The 20,116-nt window shown below is 35.3% G+C and overlaps 1 protein-coding gene across 2 annotated transcripts in view; it reads right to left on the reverse strand.

Annotated features, from left to right (window-relative positions):
- LOC306858769 (exocyst complex component 4-like) overlaps window positions 1–20,116 on the reverse strand; it is a 130,085-nt gene that overhangs the window by 21,974 nt on the left and 87,995 nt on the right. For both annotated transcript variants that reach the window (XM_079399483.1, XM_079399484.1), the window contains exons 11-12: window positions 12,929–13,148; window positions 640–776 (exon numbers count right to left, since the gene is read on the reverse strand). In XM_079399483.1, the coding sequence (XP_079255609.1) occupies window positions 640–776; window positions 12,929–13,148 (357 nt within the window). The remainder of the gene's footprint in view (window positions 1–639; window positions 777–12,928; window positions 13,149–20,116) is intronic.

Raw genomic sequence — 20,116 nt, forward strand, 5'->3', positions numbered from 1 at the left:
TTTTAATGAACATTAATTAATGATCCAAAGCATTCTGTAATTTATTAATGTTAGATAATGTTCTTAATGAAATTAATTAGCACTAGAGAGAAATGTTCCATCTGTCAGACTAATTCAAACTAATCTTTCTGCACTATTCATTACAAGAACCGGCTCATAAGAGTCATTCATGAATCTGTCTACCCTGGCCATGCTGTGTGTTTTTGATTCACTAAGAAGAACCACTTCATAAGAGTCAACTGTTCAAAATTCTGACTACACTGGTTGCACTTTGTGTTTCTGATTCACTAAAAAAGAACCAATTTATAAGAGTCATTTGTTCATGAATTGCACTATACTGGTCATGCTTTAATGTTTTAAATTCACTAAAAAGAGAACTGACTCAAAAGAGTCATTCATTTAGGAATCAAACTACACTGGACACATTGTATATTTTTGATTAACTAAGAAGATTCATTTGGTCACAAATCAGACTACACTGGTCAAGTTGTATGTTCTTTTTGCATGCAGCCCATTTCGACAAGAAGAAAGCCATTATGTTGCAGTACACGTTCTTTATATTGAATCACAATGAATACAAACAGCACACTCACTTTCACACAGGTAAAAAAAATGTTTTGTGTGTCACAGTATTATTACCTGTATGCAGAATTGCAGATCTCTTTGTACTCCTTGAGCTTGTCACAGACCATCTCCAGGAACTGGTTGGAGTACGCACTGAGGTCCTGCATTAGACTCATTAGATCCTGAATGGACTTCTCCACAACCACAGTGCTCTGAAAACACAAACAAACACACTCAATATGATACACTCTGAAGTCAGGGCATCACCTCTATTCATTTCTATGGATCAGATGATTGCCTTAGAGACTGCAAATGTCGCTGTTGTTAAGGTGCGGGGGAGGTTCTGGTCTGAGGTCAGGGTTGAGTTTAAGAATGACCAGTCCTGACGCCTTCTATAAAGGACCGTGATGGACTACAAAATGCTGCAGTCTATGTGCTCAATTGCTCGCTTTTGAGCAAAGACGTCAAATAGCCCGAAAAACAAACACGATCAAACCCTCCATTCACCTGTCAGATCCAGACAGCCCCTCTGCCGTAAATGAAGAACGACGAAACAGAAACATATGATCATGGATATTATTTTATATGTGTGGCAATGACAAACCTCCACTCGTCCACATCCTTCAAGCACTTCCTCTTCCTAAGACGTCCCTACCATTTAACAATTTCACCTTGCCATCAAAGCTAATGACGCTAATAACAGAATAACTTTCCCCTAGAACAGGGCACAAAAACGTTTTAAACACTATGAAGGGCCAAAACAAAAGAGCCATGAATGTTAGCACAGCTACCAATATTTGGCTGTGTTTCTAATGCCAGCAGTAAATGATTGAAAGTGACAGCGAATGGTAGCACGGCGTTGGCAACGGTGCTGCCTAGTGCACCGAATCATAACTTCCTTGTGGCATTGGCACAAACTGTCTGTTTAATTGGACTCAGCACTAACTCAATCCAACCACACTGTGACCCATCCTACCCAGCAGGGGGCAGCGGCAAGTGCCCCGAGTAGTTTGTTCTTATTAGCGCATTGCTGCACATTTGACGTACAATCTGCTAATAAACATATCAATGCCTGCTGTTTTTGCCCCCTGCCTGAGCCCCGGGGCGGAGAGCGAGGTAATGATCCGTGGCACTGCCCTGGCCCGTTGAGCTCTCTAGCAGTCAACTGCACCAGAGAACCGAGGGGGGATGGGGGAGCAACGACTCAGCGGGGGAATGCTAGCCTTCAAAGGTGTTCCCCTGGTCACACTGGAACAAGTCCATCAACGCCACAGTGTGTCCGATTATGTGTGTGAACAAGTGTCTGGAAAAGATTGGCATGGTTACTGGGAAATAAACATAGAACATACCGTACATATCAAAATTCTTCAACATTTTCATGGTAATTGAGTATAGATATATAAATACACCAATTATATATATATATATATATATATATATATATATATATATATATATATATATATATATATATATATATATATATAAATAATTGGAGAAAATATGGAAATATATGTAAATTGTGTGTATGTATATTTGTGTTTGCTTTTCATATACTTTCTTAATTTTTTAGAAAACTATCATATACAAATGTATTTCCATATTTTTAATCAATTTGATATATAAATATTTTGATATTTTGGATGGATGGACGGACAAATAAACAGGCAGGCAGACAGACAGACAGGCAGACAGACAGACAGATATATATTATATTATATAATTTTCTGGATGGATGGACGGACAGATAAATAGATGGGCGGACGGACGGACAGACAGATAGAGATAGATAGATAGATAGAGATAATTTTTCTAAAAACGAGTCAAACAGACTCAAACTACTGCCATGTTAATAATTAATAAGCCAGTCTTCGTGATTTTATTTACACAAGTTGTGGCCGGTCATGACAAAAGGAGTGATTTGAATTTGTTGTGGCTTTTAGAAAAGTCTATAGCCAAATGAAAAAGTGGATTAAAATCGTAGTTAATGTTTATGATGTTGGTTAATTTTATTTAAGCAACATAATATTGAATAGATCATACATTCCCGATATACTGGCCAAGACCTAATAAAAGCTACAGAGACTGACCAGAGAAATATCACACTGAAAGCTGCAATATTTGGTCTCTCTCTCCCAGTCTCATTTGTGAAGCTCAATATTTCCCAGTAAACAAAGTCTCTAAGCTCCATTATTCAAGTAACAAATGCCCCAGCGCTCTGCGGCACATGTCTAATTCTCTTCATTTAACACACTCATTCGTCTTAGCCCCAGAAATCATTAAAAAGTAATCAAGCTCCAGAGAGAGAGAAAGAGAGAAGGAGAGGAAAATAGAGCTGAAGGATGGATAGAAGCCTCACAAGTGAAACAGACAGACAGACGGCAAGAGCTTTAGAGAAAAATCAAACCAGCAGAGGTTCTCTTGTCTCATCGCAAGCAAAATCCTTCCTTTCTACTTAAATGTCACACTATGCCATGGGAGGTTTAAGATCTGTTGCCGGAAATTTCTGCGCCTCCTGACCCATTCTTACTCCGCTCACACTACAGAGCACCTTTGAATTCTTATTGGAGCACATCCAGCTGCGCCAGCCTTGATTACAGTCCTGCTTCTTTGTACAGAGGTGTTTAAAATGAGCAGAGCTGCTGGAGGGAGTGTTTGCTAATGGCGGAAGGTTTAGCGCAGTATAAATGAAGAGAGTCATAATAATGAATGCTCAGCATGCAGTGGGATTCGACTGGTGAGCCTGCATGAGAGGGAAACACAACACGCAGTGGAGCGGAGAGAGAACTTAACACACATGCTTACGGATGCTCAGAGTGTGTATATACATACAAATCACACTACACATACACTCGCTCTTCTCATGTAATACTAAGCAGAACCATGAGTCACAGCAGTGATGGCAGAGCTCTTCCTATCGGCTGCCAAAATACACATGTTTGCCTGTCTAACTTAAATAACAAGTAATCATTCCTATGAACTTCACTAAACTTTTTTTTTTAAATAGCAAAAAAAAAAAAAAACTGTGAAATATAATTGCCTCATGTAACTGTATTTGTCCTTGTCAAGAGAGTCTTTGACCTGAATGTTTTTTTTTTTTTAATTAGAACTGTATTTGAAGTCAAACTTGAACACAGTCAGTGATCAGGCTTTAAATAACTATATGCAAGAGTCGAATATCTACAAAAAAAGTAAGATTGAGTAAAATTTTCACAGAAACAAATTTGTACTCTGTACTTTTTACATCCCTGTAGTGTGAGCAAAGATGTCTACACAGTTCCAGTAAGCTATACTAGAATACAGGGTTCACACACCTTTGGAACAGACTTCCATTTTAAACTCTTTATATACTGAAAAACTTCTTGCTTTACATACAGAATGAGTAAAAGATTTAATTTATTAAATTGAACAGGTATTACACATACAGCATAAAGTAACTGGATAATATTTAGCATATGTACAATTGTGATGTCAGAGTATTTCTAGATTATATTAAATATTAAACAATTAATATATGACTTTAATTTATGAATTAATAATGAATGAAGTGGGAAATTAACTTTCACAGAATTCTTAGCTGACATGAAATATCAAGCAAAAATGTATATTAAAAAGTATATAAAAACTTAAAAAAGCTAAATAATAATTATATATCTATATAAAATCCATTGTTTTTCCATTTTTAAAATTTCCAATAAATTTCTAGGCCTAGAAATCACTATGTAAACGTTTCCATGAATGTGTGAACACCGAATCTAGTTCAGAATGGATGACAGGCTGGTGGACAGATGTTGAGATGAGGCTGTGTGTGTTTAGAGGAGGTTCACGGGCCATGGGTTTTCTCCATTAATCCAATTCTGACCCCATAGCACAGAGTTCAAAGCATTTAACCTGAACGGTTCCAGCACTTCAATTACACCACAACAGACACACACCCCCACCAACCTATCCCAAACACATACCAGCGGGTTGCAAATACAAACATTTCTGTGTGCATACACGCAAACCTCATATTTGCAGAATTCATCGTAGATTAATGTGGTAGAGTAATTTCTTATGGTATTAGAAGTGTGCAAACGCATGCAGAAACACACTAGCCTCTCCAGGGTAAAAGAGTGTAATGCATGAGAAGGGCAGCGGTGCGACAGTTCATTCATCACTGTCAGTGTGAACGTACACCACTGAGACCCACAGACATGCACACATGCCAACATGACCCTGCCACTCAACCGCAACACCACCACAACACATCTGTGTGGACAAGATGCAAGATTTTGCTTCTGTTGGTGTGTGTGTGTGAGAGAATGTAATGCCTTGTTTAAAGGGTTAGTTCACATAAAAAGAAAATCCCATCACTATTTATTCAATCTCATGTCATTCCAAACTTATATGAGAACAAGAGCAGCTTTTTTTCCACATACAATGAAGGTGAAAACAGACTGGGACTATGAAGTTCCAAAAAGCATTATAAAAGCAGCCCATATGACTTGTGCACTATATTCCAAGTACTTTGAAGCCATACAATAGCTTTCAATATTTAAAAATTAACATAATTAAATATGAGCGCTATAGAAGAGGGAAATAATAAAGTGAAGAAGTAGAAGGTTTTTTTATATATAAAATTGTATTTATAAAATTTTATTGTATTACATTTTATTTCATGAAGTATTACATTTTATAGTATTTATAATTTTTTTATATTCAGAATAATTAATATTATTATTTTTATTTACTTTTTGGTATTAATTATTATTATAATTAAATAATTTAATAATAATCATCATAATTAACAACATTTTTAAAAGTCATTTTTATTTTTCATTATTCACTTTCATTTTAGGTTGACCATTTAGCTAAGAATCTGTTATACACAAACAACATCAAGTTGAATAAGTGATTAAATGTTTATTGTTGTGTGAACTATTCTTTCAAGCCTCTATTATAGCTCTCAGCATTCTGCGTCTGACATTGTTTGAGTCTGACGGGATGAAGTACAGGCCAAACACAGGTGCAAACCGCAAACATGCATGACATGTGTAACAACTAAATGTAAGCCTGTCATTTCTTCTAAAGCAAGGTGTGTGAGTGACAGGCTCAACCAGCCAAGCATAATAGCACCAGGACTGTATTTCCTACCGTAAATCCGCCGGCAAAGGATTATGCCTGTTTTATTAGAAATGATTTAAATAAAGGTACACCGGCTCTCCATCTCTGGAGGTGAACTGATTACTGAACAAATGAATTCAACAGTGTTCAATAAAATTTAAATTCACATTCAACACAGTTGAGGGTCAATCTAAGGTGTGTGTTTATGGGTTTGTGCATGTATATTGACTTCATTTGAAGTTTATAATCAAATCAAGGTTGAATTTGTGCCAAAATACCATAGATTTTAATACAGTGCACAACTTTAGGCAAGAAAAATTAAGTTCTTTGTTTATACACCTCTTGTACCTCCAAACTTCGCTTACTCGCTCTTTCTTTCTTTTCCAGAGTTCTTCAAAGTCTTACTTCAGCATAATAATACAGGCCCACACATAAATCCATCATAAATGTAGCAGCACTGAGATTCAACTTTATGTTTAGATGCACACAGGCTAACATACACCCCCTGAAATAGAGCCATATGGAGCTAATGATGCAGAGAGGGGAACAAACAGAAGGCAATGATATACACATTATCATTATGGAACGGATGTTTGTGTGCACACGCACACACCGTACAGCACTGGAAATATATGAAAATATATTAAAATGACTTGAAAAAGCAGTTCTCTTCAAATTCAGCTCAAGTTAGGCTTAAATCCAGAACTTGGCCTGCTTTAGTGCAGCAAGGACTGAGCATGTTTGGCCACTTTTCCATTGTTTTAGTTCCACAGGCAAAGATTAGCTTCACTTCTCCGGTAATAACCATTGTCAGTCTCTTCCACAATCCCGGTTTAGTTAGGGATTTAGCCCAAGGTTAGGCCGGAGACGGTGGGAGAAGATCACTGGCGAGAGGAGGGATTGTTTTTCAGCCCACAGGTGGAGAAACACACTCAGTCAGGCCACTCTGGTGCAGTCGAAGCCCAAAAGACTAACACTGGCCTGAGGGAGGAACCCAAGTCAGAACAGAGGAGATTCTGAGGTAACGACAGAAAAGAAAAAAAAACAGGAGGTGACTGTGCCCTAAAGGACACAAGAAAGAGTGCACACTGCATCACTGTCAGACGAATTTAGCTAAATTCCATCAGTTGAATTGAAAGGACTGTAGTCTTTTGAAGTAATAACATGAATTTGCCACATAAATCTAGTTCAGGTCTAGAGTCGGCTGACCAACGCATTAAGGTGGAGGTTCTCCAACTGCAGGTCATGAAGAGAGGTTAGAAGGGCTCGTGAAAATGATTCATTGCCATCATGGAAAAATGACTCTAAATACTTATATAGCATATTAACAAAACTGTTGGAAATCAAAAAATCCCTAAATGCTAAAATATTCTATGGCTTCTGATGTCCAAATGACCAGTAACTTCATAAAAATGTTGCTTGAATGGCAATGGAGCCAGTGATAGGCATTCTCCATTTAGAAGCATTATATTCATCTGTGACCCATGAAAAAAAGTTTTTTGGTTGTGAGATCCTTCTGCATCTGTTTTAAAAGACTTTCCAAACCCATTCTATCTGTAAAATTAAAAAGCTCAAAATAAACTAAACTAAAATAATAGAATTCCAGACAAAATCAGGGTAATGTGTAGACTATCATTTTGATCTTGGTGTGATCCTGGTGTCTTTGGTTATGAGAGACCTTTAATATCAGTTTGAAAATATTTCCTGAAAATAAAACAAAACAAAACAAAAAACATGGAAATAAATTCCAGACAAAATCAGAGTAACTTGCAGGCCATCACTTTGATTTTAGTAAGATCTTGGTGTCTCTGCCCAGAGAAGAGTTCCTGCAGACTTAAACAAGGTCTAGACAATGCCACTCAAAGCTGTCTGTTTTGGTGTTTGCAGTGATGAGAAGTCCCTAATAAAGGCTCATACCATCTGTGTGCCACACAGAGCTGTGCTCCTTTAATAGAGCCGAACACTACAGGATGCCAATCAACTGATATTGCATACACACACAGACCAAATATACACCCCCACACAACACAGACCCTACAAACAAAAAGGTCACTCTCATTAGTTCAACTCTAGACTGATGTGTAGGGCTGTGTGTGTGTGTTGATGGTGAATACAGTGTGATTAAAAAGGTCAGCTTCATTAGCAAAGCGCTGGTGGCAGCTCAAGTCCACATTTCACAATGAGCTTTGACTGAATTGCACAGACAGACAGTAAATCACATCTCTAAAAACATACTCGTGAATGAAACACAGCTTGGAATATTGTGACAACATTAAACTTCCAACCCTGAATTCCGGCCTAAAATGCCTATACTGAAATCTCCTTGAAAAGACTTACTGGAAATAATACTGGATATCTGCAGGTTCCTGGAAAACAACTGGCATTTTGGAATTTATGGTGAAAAACTTTTAAGGACTTTACAAAAATATTTGGAAATATTTTAATATTACACTTACAGTATGAATGTATATAATTGCCAGTGATTATTGTAATATTATTTTTATAATTAATATTTATATGAGAGAATTTATTAATATTAGTATTAAAAATAGCACCAGACTGTAAAAAATATATAGTAAAAATAGTACTTTTTTATATTTAATTTTTTAAATTTTATTTTAGTGTTTTAGTTCATTTGTATGCTTTTGTAATTTTAATAAGATTTTTTAATTAGTGTATTTATTTTTATTTCAGCTTTAGTTTCACTAATTTTAGTACTTCAACTTAAACTAAGCAATATTATGAATTTTAATTGAGGTTTTTAAGTTTATACGTTTTTTTTATCTTAATTTATAATATGTAATATTTTTAATCTTGTTTTAATTTGATTTAAAAAACAAAACAATTAACAGTTTTAGTTAACAATAACAGTACTGCTAATTATAAAATATAATTACATTAGCATTAATCAGTGTGTATGAATAACAATATAAACTGTAACCAAATACCAATTCTCAATATTTTGGTCACTTTTCACTAACATCAGCTAAAATCAAGTGCATTCTTGACTCTCAAGGTGTCTGGACATGCGGCCCCTGTAAGCAGAACCGTAGATCCTGTGGAGGGGAAGATTAATAGAGCCAATCTCCAAACAAGCTGCACAGTGACCCCCTCAAAACATTTCTAATGAAATGAATCAATCAGTGGGCCCAGGACCTGCAGATAGCATCAGTGGAACAGATCAGCAAAGAGAAAGAACTAGAGAGAACCATTCTCACAACTTTTCATTACACACACAGAAAAAAAACTAAAAAATCTATTGTTTTTAATTCAATTTAACAGTTTAAAAAAATGTCTGCTCTCCATTAAGACAACAACCTTGTCCAAATAATTAGTAAATGGTGCTCTATATTTAATTATAAGCAAATGAAAACAAGCATGTTATTAATAAGTACGATCTGTTAAATGTCATTCTACCTTGAAGTTAATTTTCCAACAAATAAAACACTGAAAATATGTTTCCAAAAGGTGATGAAAATACTGACATTTTTCAGTATTATTAAATAATCACATATTTATACATTAAATATGATTTTATCTTTGGGTTCAGTAAGATTTTTTATGTTTTTAATGGAGTCTCTTATGCTTATCAAGGCTGTATTTATTTGATCAAAAATACAGAAAAAAATGTTTTTAAATTGTTAAATATTTTTGCAATCTCTAATATTATTTCTGTGACGCAACACTAAATTTTCATCAGCTATTACTCCAGTCTTCAGTGTCCCATGATCCTTCAAAAATCATTTTAATATGCTGATTTATTATCCGTATTGATATTGTTGTGCTGCTTAATATTTTTTTGGAACCTGTGATATTTTTTGTTGATTCTTTGAATAAAAAGTTAAAAAGAACAGCATTTATTCAAAATAAAAATATTTTCTAACAATATAAGTCTTTACTATCACTTTATATCCATTTAACACATCCTTGCTGAATAAGAAGTATTAATTTCTTTAAAAGAAAAGAAAACAATTTAACCCAAAACTTTTGAACAGTAGTGTATATTGTAACACAAAAATGTTATTTTGAATAAACACTGTTCTTTTTAACCTTTTATTCATCAAAGAATCCTGAAAAAAGTCCCCAAAAATATTAAACAGCACAACTATTTCCAACATTGATTATAAATCAGCATATTAGAATGATTTCTGAAGGACTATGTGACACTGAAGACTTGAGTAATGATGCTGAAAATTCAGATTTGCTTCACAGGAATAAATTATATTTTAAAGTATATTAAAATATCAACCTGTTATTTTATATTGCAATAATATTTCACAAAATTACAGTTGTTTTCTGTAATTTTGATTAAATAAATGCAGCTTTGATGAGCAGAAAAAGAACTAGTTTAAAAAAAACAGTAAAAATCTTACTGATCCCAAACTTTTGAACGGCACTATACAATTACACTTTACATATGATTTTATGATTTTTATAAATATATAAATGCCTACCCTGATTACAATGGTTGTCCAACAAAATTAAGTTGGTGTTTGGATGACCATTTTACAGAAGGAAAAGGTGACACTGGGTTATGGCATAAAGTTGTTCAGCTTTAAATATGCTGACAGCAACAGACATAAAATCTGTCCTGAGAGTTTTTCCTTTGCAGTACTGCAAGTAAATGGGAGCGGGTGTTTATGTGTGTGTGTGTTAACATGGTTCCTGATGGCAAAGAGTAGTATATTTAATGTTGTGAAACTAAAAGAAAACCCCCTTTCCCCACGGATCAATGCTCCACTTCTCCCAGGCTGATTTCTCATAAAACACCTGCTGTAACATCCGAGCCATGGCACCTGGAATACACCGACATGCACCCATAAACACACACCCACATCTCTCTGTCATCATTTCCTTGACCACAGGAGAGCACTACTTTAAGCACCATTTGCCTTCTCCATTTGGTCTACAATGCATCACAGAGGCAATAGACAATCTGGAGAGAAGCCTCACTCAACTTCATGGCTTCTCACAGGATGGATGGCTGTTCAATCTGAGAGGAGGGTCAATTTTAGTCTTGTACTTTCTAAATGACACTGCATTGAACGCTGGGAGCTGGAAAACTAAACTTTAGGCTCATACTCCTAAAATAACTTCAGAAAAGAAGCGGACTTTTCCATGTATTTTGTTGTCAGAAACATGCAGACATCGAGGGAAGTAATACACATACTGTCAAACTGCTCTTCAGTCTTGCTTTGCACCTGTTCAAGGTGATTATATGCTAATGCTTGGCTCAATGGGATGTATAAAGTGCATTTTAAAACAGAAAAGTTAAAAACAGTTATTTTAAATTGTATTAGTACAATATTACTGTTGTTACTTTAGTAAAAGTATAATGCATTCTTTGTGAGCGTCACATTTAAAACTATTTAACTTGCTTGAAAATTTAACAGGCCATTTGGTGAGTAAAATTTTATTTACCTCACTAAAGCCAACTTTTCCCCGCATTTGCTTGGCAAATGTTAATTTTGGCCCCTAATGCACATGGATGTGAAGCCAATGCTTTCCGAACGCCGTGCCGATTTTCTTTCCTCTGCAAAGTTCAAAATCAACAGGCATTTGAAAAGTCTGTGAGAACACAAACAACTTCACACACTAATACAGCTCTTCATGAAGGGCTTCATTAAAGTGCCTCTGAAGAGCAAACTCTCTCGTTCTTTCTAACAAACACAGACCATGACTCAGGAAACGGTTCTACAACAGTACAAAGCAAAAGGCCAAGATGGGACGTGCCACGCGAGCTGTCAGGAGCAAAGCTGCGGCACCTTTGATTGAAGGTAATTAAAAAGAAAAAAAAATCCCAAACAAAAGAGCATTTTATGGAGCTCCCGCTATCCAGAGAGTTGCTCATTAGCCCAGCAGGGTAATTAGCAAGATGCCACAGTCCTCGTTAAGGAGAAATCATAATCGTAAACAAATGGCTGTGAGCTTTTGGTGCCTTCCCCTCTGTAATGAACTGCCACTGTTCTCAAAATGAAAGCAATGCTAAGACATAGTACACACATGAACACACAACTTGGAGAGCCTTGAGATGACAGGTCTCAGTTTAAAGAGTAAGGGGGCCCATAATGGCTCTCATCTGAGTTATAACAGAGTGCTAAACTCATCACACTAGGCACAAGTGCATTCTTACTCTCATATATTTGCAAAGAGAGCATCTTATGAGGTTAATTGACCAGATCATGGATTCAGAGAGCAGGAAGACATTCAAATAACTCAGTTGTACATGCACAATTGCACATGAATACACTCAGGAACAAACAGAAGCATGCAGATAAACATAGAAGACAATATCTGTTAGGCAGCTTCTTTAAGGCAGTAATATAAAATAATACAAATTTAAAATATATAATATTATATTTAATATAATATAATTTTATAATGATTCTGTAATCTAATCTAATACTATATAATAATCTTAAAAGCGGCACTAAATAACTATATTTTAAAATGGCTTTTAATATAATATAATATTTCAATTATACCTTAAAATCAACACTACCCTAAATTGCATTGTTTTTTTTAAATAAAATGATAATATAATATAATCTTAAAGGTGACACTACATAATCCTATATTTTAAAATTCGAATTTTTAAAATATATAATATAATATAACATAACATAAAATAATCAAAAGCAGCAATAATAATCCTATATTATAAAATGACTCTGTAAGGAGCATGTAAACTACAACAACAAGCAAATACTGGAAAGGTGAGAAGTGAGACAGTACTCATTCCCTTAGCTGATGAATTAAGCGCATCCAGTGGTCTCTATGGCGGTAAAAGCTTGCACTTCCTGTGCTGCCAGGAAGCAGCCTTGGGAGAGATGGACAGCTGGTCGCCACAGTGCCGCGCTGTGTGTTATATAAGCTGCACTTAACTGCTGATTCCAGGTCAGCCAGGATCAAACAATTTCAGCTCCAATTATGATGTAGGGTGATAGGGGGGTAGGTGGTCTTTATCGGCACTCTCGGGAGAATGAAGGAGAAGAGACGGGAAGAGAAAAAAAAAAAAAACCTTCACCCTCTGTGTAATTCAGAAGAGAAAACAATCAGGCCGGGCTTTTGTGCACTTGCATTTAGGCAAATGCTGTTTGAACAATTAGTCCTAATAAATGGATCGACTAATGAAAGGGAAGAAGAGAGGGAGAAAAAGAAGGCTGCACTATTTTTCTATAGGTATGTGCGCACCTATACATTTTCTGAAAAATCACAAGAAGTTCCTAATAAAGGATAATTTACAAAGACAAGATACCTGTAGAAGAGGCCTTTGAACGCCCAGGTTTTTCATGGTGTCAGCGCTGGCCAGGATTTTGAGCGGGTCGGACACTTTGGTCACACCCTCAATCTCCTTATTGGTCTCGGTGCGGACCTGGCTGAGGAACAGGTCATTGATGTAGTAGGTGAGGAAGGTGTGTAGCTGACACTGCTTGGCCTGAGCTGGACCCATACGGGACTCGATCTCCTGAATGAACCTGATGACAAAGGATTTTCATAAAATTAGAGAAAAGAGATGTCTACGCAAGGTTTGAGTAAGTTTGCATATGTTGGAGCTGAGGTTTATTGGTTGGCACATTGTGCAATGGTGCTGATGTGGGAAATTTGGGGTTGAATCCAACCTGTATTGTGTCCCAATCACTTTTTGGCATCTCTCCACGTTTAATTTTGCATTTAATTTCAAAATGGAATAAAAATTTTCAAGAAAAGAGAACAATAATATGAAATTAATAATTTTATATCATTTCAGATTTTTTTAAATGTCAAAATCTTAATTTTCTGTTCCTGATTAAAATCAAATTTTGAAGCACAGACTTTCAGTGTGGGCTGAGACTTTAAAACACATCTAAGCACCATTTCTGGCTTTTAAGTACTGCACATACACCATGTGTGTCGGTGGTGAGGGAACAAGACAGGTGTTGAGCAGGGACGGGCCGTTGCGTACGAGCAGACAGAGGCTCATAGATCAGCAGGAACGCTGATTTATCACTACAAGACTACAGCTGCACAACCCCCCGACTCTAAACACCTCCCTCAGCACTGCACAGCCAATTAGTCAACCCAGCAGAGGGGAGCCCATCCACACATGTGCAAGTGAATGTGTGTTTGTGAGATATTAACAGTGGAAGCATGGCTCAGCCCTCAGTGAGCAACAACTGTACCACGGCATTTAGTGAAACACTGCCACTACAAACCTTTCTCACTATATTTATTTTAAGAAACACTGATCCATATGGGTTCTAGATTATTAAAAAAAAATTCAGTGTTAAGTATGCACAATATTTTTAATTTAATGATTTAATTTAATGTATTAGTCAATACTGGATATTTAATTCTGTATGCTCATTTCTCCAATTTGCAGTCTTTCCTTTTTTGTCATATAATACTTAAATTTATCTTGATTTTCATAATTCCTGAGCTCATTAGCACATTGTGAATCATTTTATTTGCGGACTGATATGTTAGTTAAAGTAAACACTAATGCATGTGGGTCCTAGTTAAGTCATAAATAATATTGAAAAAATCTATATTAAGTATGCACAATATATCGATGACATATTGGTTATCGGTTGATATTAATCATTTTTAATTTATTCATATAAGCCGATATTGGATATTAAATTCTGCAAGCTACTTTCTCAGATTTTTACATTTAGATTACCTTTGCAGTCATCTAGCACTCACTTATAGTTAATATTTAAAAAACTAATTATTATAAACCATTAAATTTAATCTTCAGCAAATTTCATAAATATTAGTTTTTAAAACAGGTCTATATTATAATAATTCCTAAATACACTTAGCATTTATTGTTTAGTATTTATTTTAATTTTAGTGTTTTATTTGTAAATTATTTAGAGAAAAAAATTATAAAAGCATAGAAACAACAGCCATTTTCTGTTATCGGTCATAGTATGTAAATAATTATACATAATTATATAATTATCGGTATTGGCTAGAACTTTAAAAATGGGGCATCTCTAATCAATACAACAATTTATCAGCACCAATGACCATTTAGTCAAGCTTAAAAGGAACTACAAACTTCCAGAAAGAAAAGTGGGGACAAATTGTATAGTGTAATTGAAGTGTCCCAGTTAAAATTTGTTCTGTGTATCATGTAATTCTGCAGCCGGGACTGTATATAATTTATGGCAGGGCTTCTCAGGACCCTCTTGAATAATTTTGCATGGTTTCGAAATACAGACAAAGATAATAGCTCAATCTCCACTTCATTATGTCACCAATATAAATGCCCTCTATAAGAATTATTCACACCAGATGGTGTCTCTTACTTTCGCTCTCACTCATCTAATAGACACACAGCAACACGTGCACACAGCAACACACATACGCTTATCATAGGCGCAGCCTTCATGTGATCACCTCGCTGTGTTAATATTTCATTCCATAAGTCTGTCTGATCACTGGTCTTATGAGGTAAATTGAAGGTGACAGCTGCCAGACAGGCTCGTTGGCTCTCTCAGCTAATCAAGTTTTGCTTTGTCCAAATGCAGAGAAGAAAAATGCATTAAGGACATTACTGACGGTCATAACAGAAGCATGTGTTATAGGAAGACCCACAGAACAGCCTGGAAAAAAGTCAGTGAAGTGCAAGAAAAGACAAGAAAGGTTGAATGTTGCCATATTTTCTGGTTTTTAGTTGTCACATTTGCAATCTTAGTCGTCGTCTTGAGCTCCGCTTAAGTGCTAATCAAAGGAACAGCAGAAAAACTTAAAATTGTTCATCCAACTGGGCAAGAAGTAGTAAAACACTCTCTTTCTGTGTTTGATCTGTGGCACGCTGCATTAGGCAGGTGGAGAAGTTGGACGCTCCTCTCTGCAATCGCATAAGATATGTGAACAGCATGTGAGTGTGTAACCAGGCTTGAATGTGCTGAGAGATGTTTGAAAATTGAGCTGAGGAAAAGGATGGAAAAGAGAATGAGGACAGTTCAAACCTTGATTCTGTTCTTCCATCATTACTTAGGCTCACCAGATGCCCTGCTGAGAATAGCTACACTTTTCACTATGACAACAGTAGAAGAATCCATGCATAAATGCAACATTCTATTTACTTGTTTTTTTTAAATATTTGCATTTGTAGTAAACATAATGAATACTTAAACCACATTTTTACTGCTTATGATAAACTGCAGATGGTAGACCATCTATAGATCAGAGAAGCCATTCATTTAAATTTCAGTTATGATTGTGTGTTAAAATGTATTAAAATCTGGATGTGATATATTACAAGTATGTGTGTGACATTACAATATATATATATATATATATTATTAATATTTACACACACACACAAACACACATACATACATACAATTTCTGTAGAATGGACAGTTATGAACAAATAAGTCATAGTTCATTCATTCATTCAAGACATAATTCATTAGAATATTATATTAGAATTTTTAACATCATAATTTATAATATAATAAGGGCTGTCAAAAACATGCCCATTTTGTCAACTGCTATATGCAGCAAAGTAAACCGATAGACTGAAGGGTGATTCTTTCAAAACAAGCTTATTTCAAGATAAATTTAGATTACAAAAAAACCCCCAAAAAAATTACACTTGGAGACTCCAAAAGGAGAGCAAAACAACCAACTGATATAGGAAGTGCATTTGCATTTATGCACACCAAAAAAAAAAGTAATAAAATGTAATAATTTAATATCATTTTTCAGAATTCATAATGTATAGAATGTGTACAGTAGATAAGCCAAGTTGTGATACAAAAAGAACCACATGGAAAAGCCCCCCCCCAAAAAACCTAATCCAACTCCCTAGAGCTGATTGCTTATGCAGTACACAGATCCATTCAGAATTATTAAACAGCAACATACACATGAAAACATTATCCTGAATGTGTGTGGAAACAACATGAATGTTCCGAAATCTGCCTGTGCATTAATATATTGTATGATCCGTATATCTAGAGTGTGCATACATGGTTTGTTTGCGCATCAATATATCAGATATATCAGATATGCATGCTTACTGTACAACTCCTCCGCCCTTTGAAACAATGACAGAGCTTGTGTTTTAAAGTGAAACACACTGGAATAAGCAATTTTCTGAAAACACAATGCGAGTCTTTATTCTCTCTGCCATCTCTGATCTAATCAGCCTGGCCATCTTTTCATTAGCACTGTTATGGATTGATTGTTTGAATGCATCTGCTTACTGGATCATTGGACTGAAAACATTCCCGGAATTTAGTGGCTTGTAATAATGTGATCAACTTTTGCGTTAATTACATTAAATAATTTGAACACATTAAGGATTTTTTAATTAATCACATGCGTTAACATTGACGACCCTAAATATAATATAATATTATATAATAGCAAATTACGACAATAGAATCCAAAGGTCGCAGACAGCGAAAAGGCAACTTTTAAATTCTGAAAATTCAATAAGCGGCTACCAAACAGTCGTATCATAAAACCCCCAAAGTGCTTTAAAATGTGGACAAAATGTCTGCAAGCTCCAGAGCGCAACACACACAGCTGGACCTTCATCTCCACAGAGATACCATGAAGACACCTTGGCAACCGCACAGCGTGGGCTATCCATGTCTGTGAAATCTTAATTAACAAGTCACAAATCAGTTTATCAAGAAAGAAAGAAAGACAAGAAATACAAGAAAAAAGAAAGAAAACAATGTAACAGTATTGTTGCTGTATTTACGAGTAAGCAATGGGTAAAAAAAAAAAAACCTGATGTGGGATCAGAGCAGGAACAGTCACCATAGTGAGCCCCCCTCAGAGCAGGATGAGGTGTCTGTAAGCTAATGAGGGGATTATGGCATGTAATCAGAGCTGTGCTTCTTTACGTTCTTTACTGAAATACAATTACTGCCATGTGATCAGGACATAACCGTTCATTGATGGATGATCTTAATCCATCCAGAGGATGACAGAAATTAAACATTATCAACATTTGATGAGGGTCTAGAGGACTAGGAACAATTATTATAATTCTACTGTGAATAAACAGAGGTTTTAGCCTGTGTGTGGTCACAGGATTCATTATTTCCATTTCTCACAATCACAATTAGGGATAGGAATAAAGTCTAACCCTGAGTGTTTATCATAGATGTGCGTATTTGGTACCATTTTATAACCACCCAGAACATCCTACAGTAGCAACTGCATCCCACTGCGATTAAAAACAAGGACAATTCCTCAGAACACTTTAGCAGTCGCAAAGCAAAACCCTAGTGACCAGCCATAAATAAAATAATGAACCAAAACAAAACAAATTATTGTTGCCAAATATGAGTTAGATCAATAATTCTAGTTGGTAACATATTTCTCAGTAATAGTCAGATCTGTCAGCACATTCGATTCAACAACAATTTTTAACAGAAATGTAAATTCTGGACAAGTTCATCACTGGTCTCTACTGCAGTGTTTAGCTGAATTCACCGGCTGACGTCTAAAGCAACTCATAGAATGTGACTCTTCTAAATCAAAGCCCTCATCCTGTAGACTCTCTCACAGACCAAAAAACATTGCACACATACTGAGTCCCAGTTTATTAGCACTGACTGCCTCTGATTGCGCTCAACAGCATCTAATTAACTGTCATTAGAAAGCAGATGTCTGTGCCCAAGGCCTTCACTGGATTATTGTGTGCGGAGAGCCCTGCCTGTGAATACATACACACAGAAAATGGTACGTCAGCCACTTCCTGTACTTCTCCCCTCCAAACCAATTACAAGCTCAGTAATTAAACCATCTTTGTAGCATAAATATGTATTTGTGTATTATTGAAGATTATTGAACAAAAGGGTGAGGGAGGCCATGAAGGATAGTGTAGCCGAGTCATTTTGAATAAGAGTAAAGTGCCCTGAGGTTTGCTGTCTGTCGTTGGCTCAGCAGCTGGGCAGGTTGGCTTGTGTAACGGACATGCTGCAGTCTGGTGTAATATTCACTTCTGAAGACTGACAGAGAGCTTTATGTGATCCGAGAGAGAACACTGAGGACATAAACAGAGTGCTCACACACAAAACACGTACAAGCCGTCAGACTCGCCAGGTGTCACAGTTTCACAAACTTTTCTGCTTTTCTACTACATTTTATATCTAGACATAAAAGTCTAAACAGATTTTAAGCTTTGTTTTTCCCTCAGGGAACAGTCCTTTTTAAAGTTTTAAATCTTTCCTTTGTGAGATAAAAATGCTAATTTCATTTACATAATATTAACAACTGTTTTTCAATATATGTCTGTATACTGAAACACATCTCTTATGCTCACAAAGGCTATCATATTGTGACATTTAAATTTACAATTTAAAATAATAAATTAAACTTTACTGTGACTTTTAAACAATTTAATGAATCCATGCTGAAGTATTCATTCAAAATAAAACTTAATTTACTTATTTAAATAAAAAAATAATAAAAACTTACTGGCCCAAACTTTTGAATGTTAGTGTATGTTCTGCTACAATTGGAGCAATTCAAGCTTGAAGTAACACTTACTGTAAATGCAAAGCAGCCTCAAATGAATTCAGAAAATCGTTATTGCGTTTAAAGCCAGTTGGAGTGCAACAGAACAGAACAAAATGCAGGGGGTCTTGAAATGCATTTGGTTGTAAAATAGTACTTGAAAAACAGTCCATCTAGCGTAAAAATAAATGCATACATAAATAAAATTAATAAATCATAAACAATGACAGACTCAATCACAGAAATCTATTGCTGTGGACTTGATGCCATTATTAGGTCTATATTTAATTATATGGTCATAAAACAAACAATATATTGACATAAGCCACTTTTAATCAATATTCATCTGCTACAATATTTTAATGTCTTCAAATTATCATAATTTGGTGGGTTTTTCAGTAAATATATTTTTAGAAAATATGTATGATTAATTAACTGGTATAGCATGTGATTACTTTAATAAACTTTTTAATTAAATGACAATCCTAATATTTGGATTTCACATCTGCCCCTCCAGCACATTTTTAATGATCAGATGTGTTTTCATATCACAAGCAGAAGTCAAATAAAATGTGTAAACCTAAACAACAGACACAATACCAATAAAGGCAATTTTTCTATATTTTATGACCATTTTTTTTACCTTGTCATAATATAACAAGTAGAGGATATTCACCACAGTGACAATGAGAAGTCACCTTTAAATGATCGTAAAAAATACTACTATGTCGGATGATTTTATGGAATTTATAGACCATAATTAATATTGCTTTAAAAGCAGGTTTTTAATAGCTGATGCCTCATCTCAATTACAAAGCTAATAATTTATTACTCAAAAAAAAAAAAGAAAAAAAAAAAGAGAGTTTAATTCTGTAGGTCTCACATGGTTAAATCTTTGTAAAGACTAATTATAAATGAGCATGAAGAGTAAGGCACTAGAATACTTAAACGAACCACTAGATGGCAG

Source organism: Barbus barbus (assembly GCF_936440315.1).
Source record: "Barbus barbus genome assembly, chromosome: 39".
Lineage (NCBI taxonomy): Eukaryota > Metazoa > Chordata > Actinopteri > Cypriniformes > Cyprinidae > Barbus > Barbus barbus.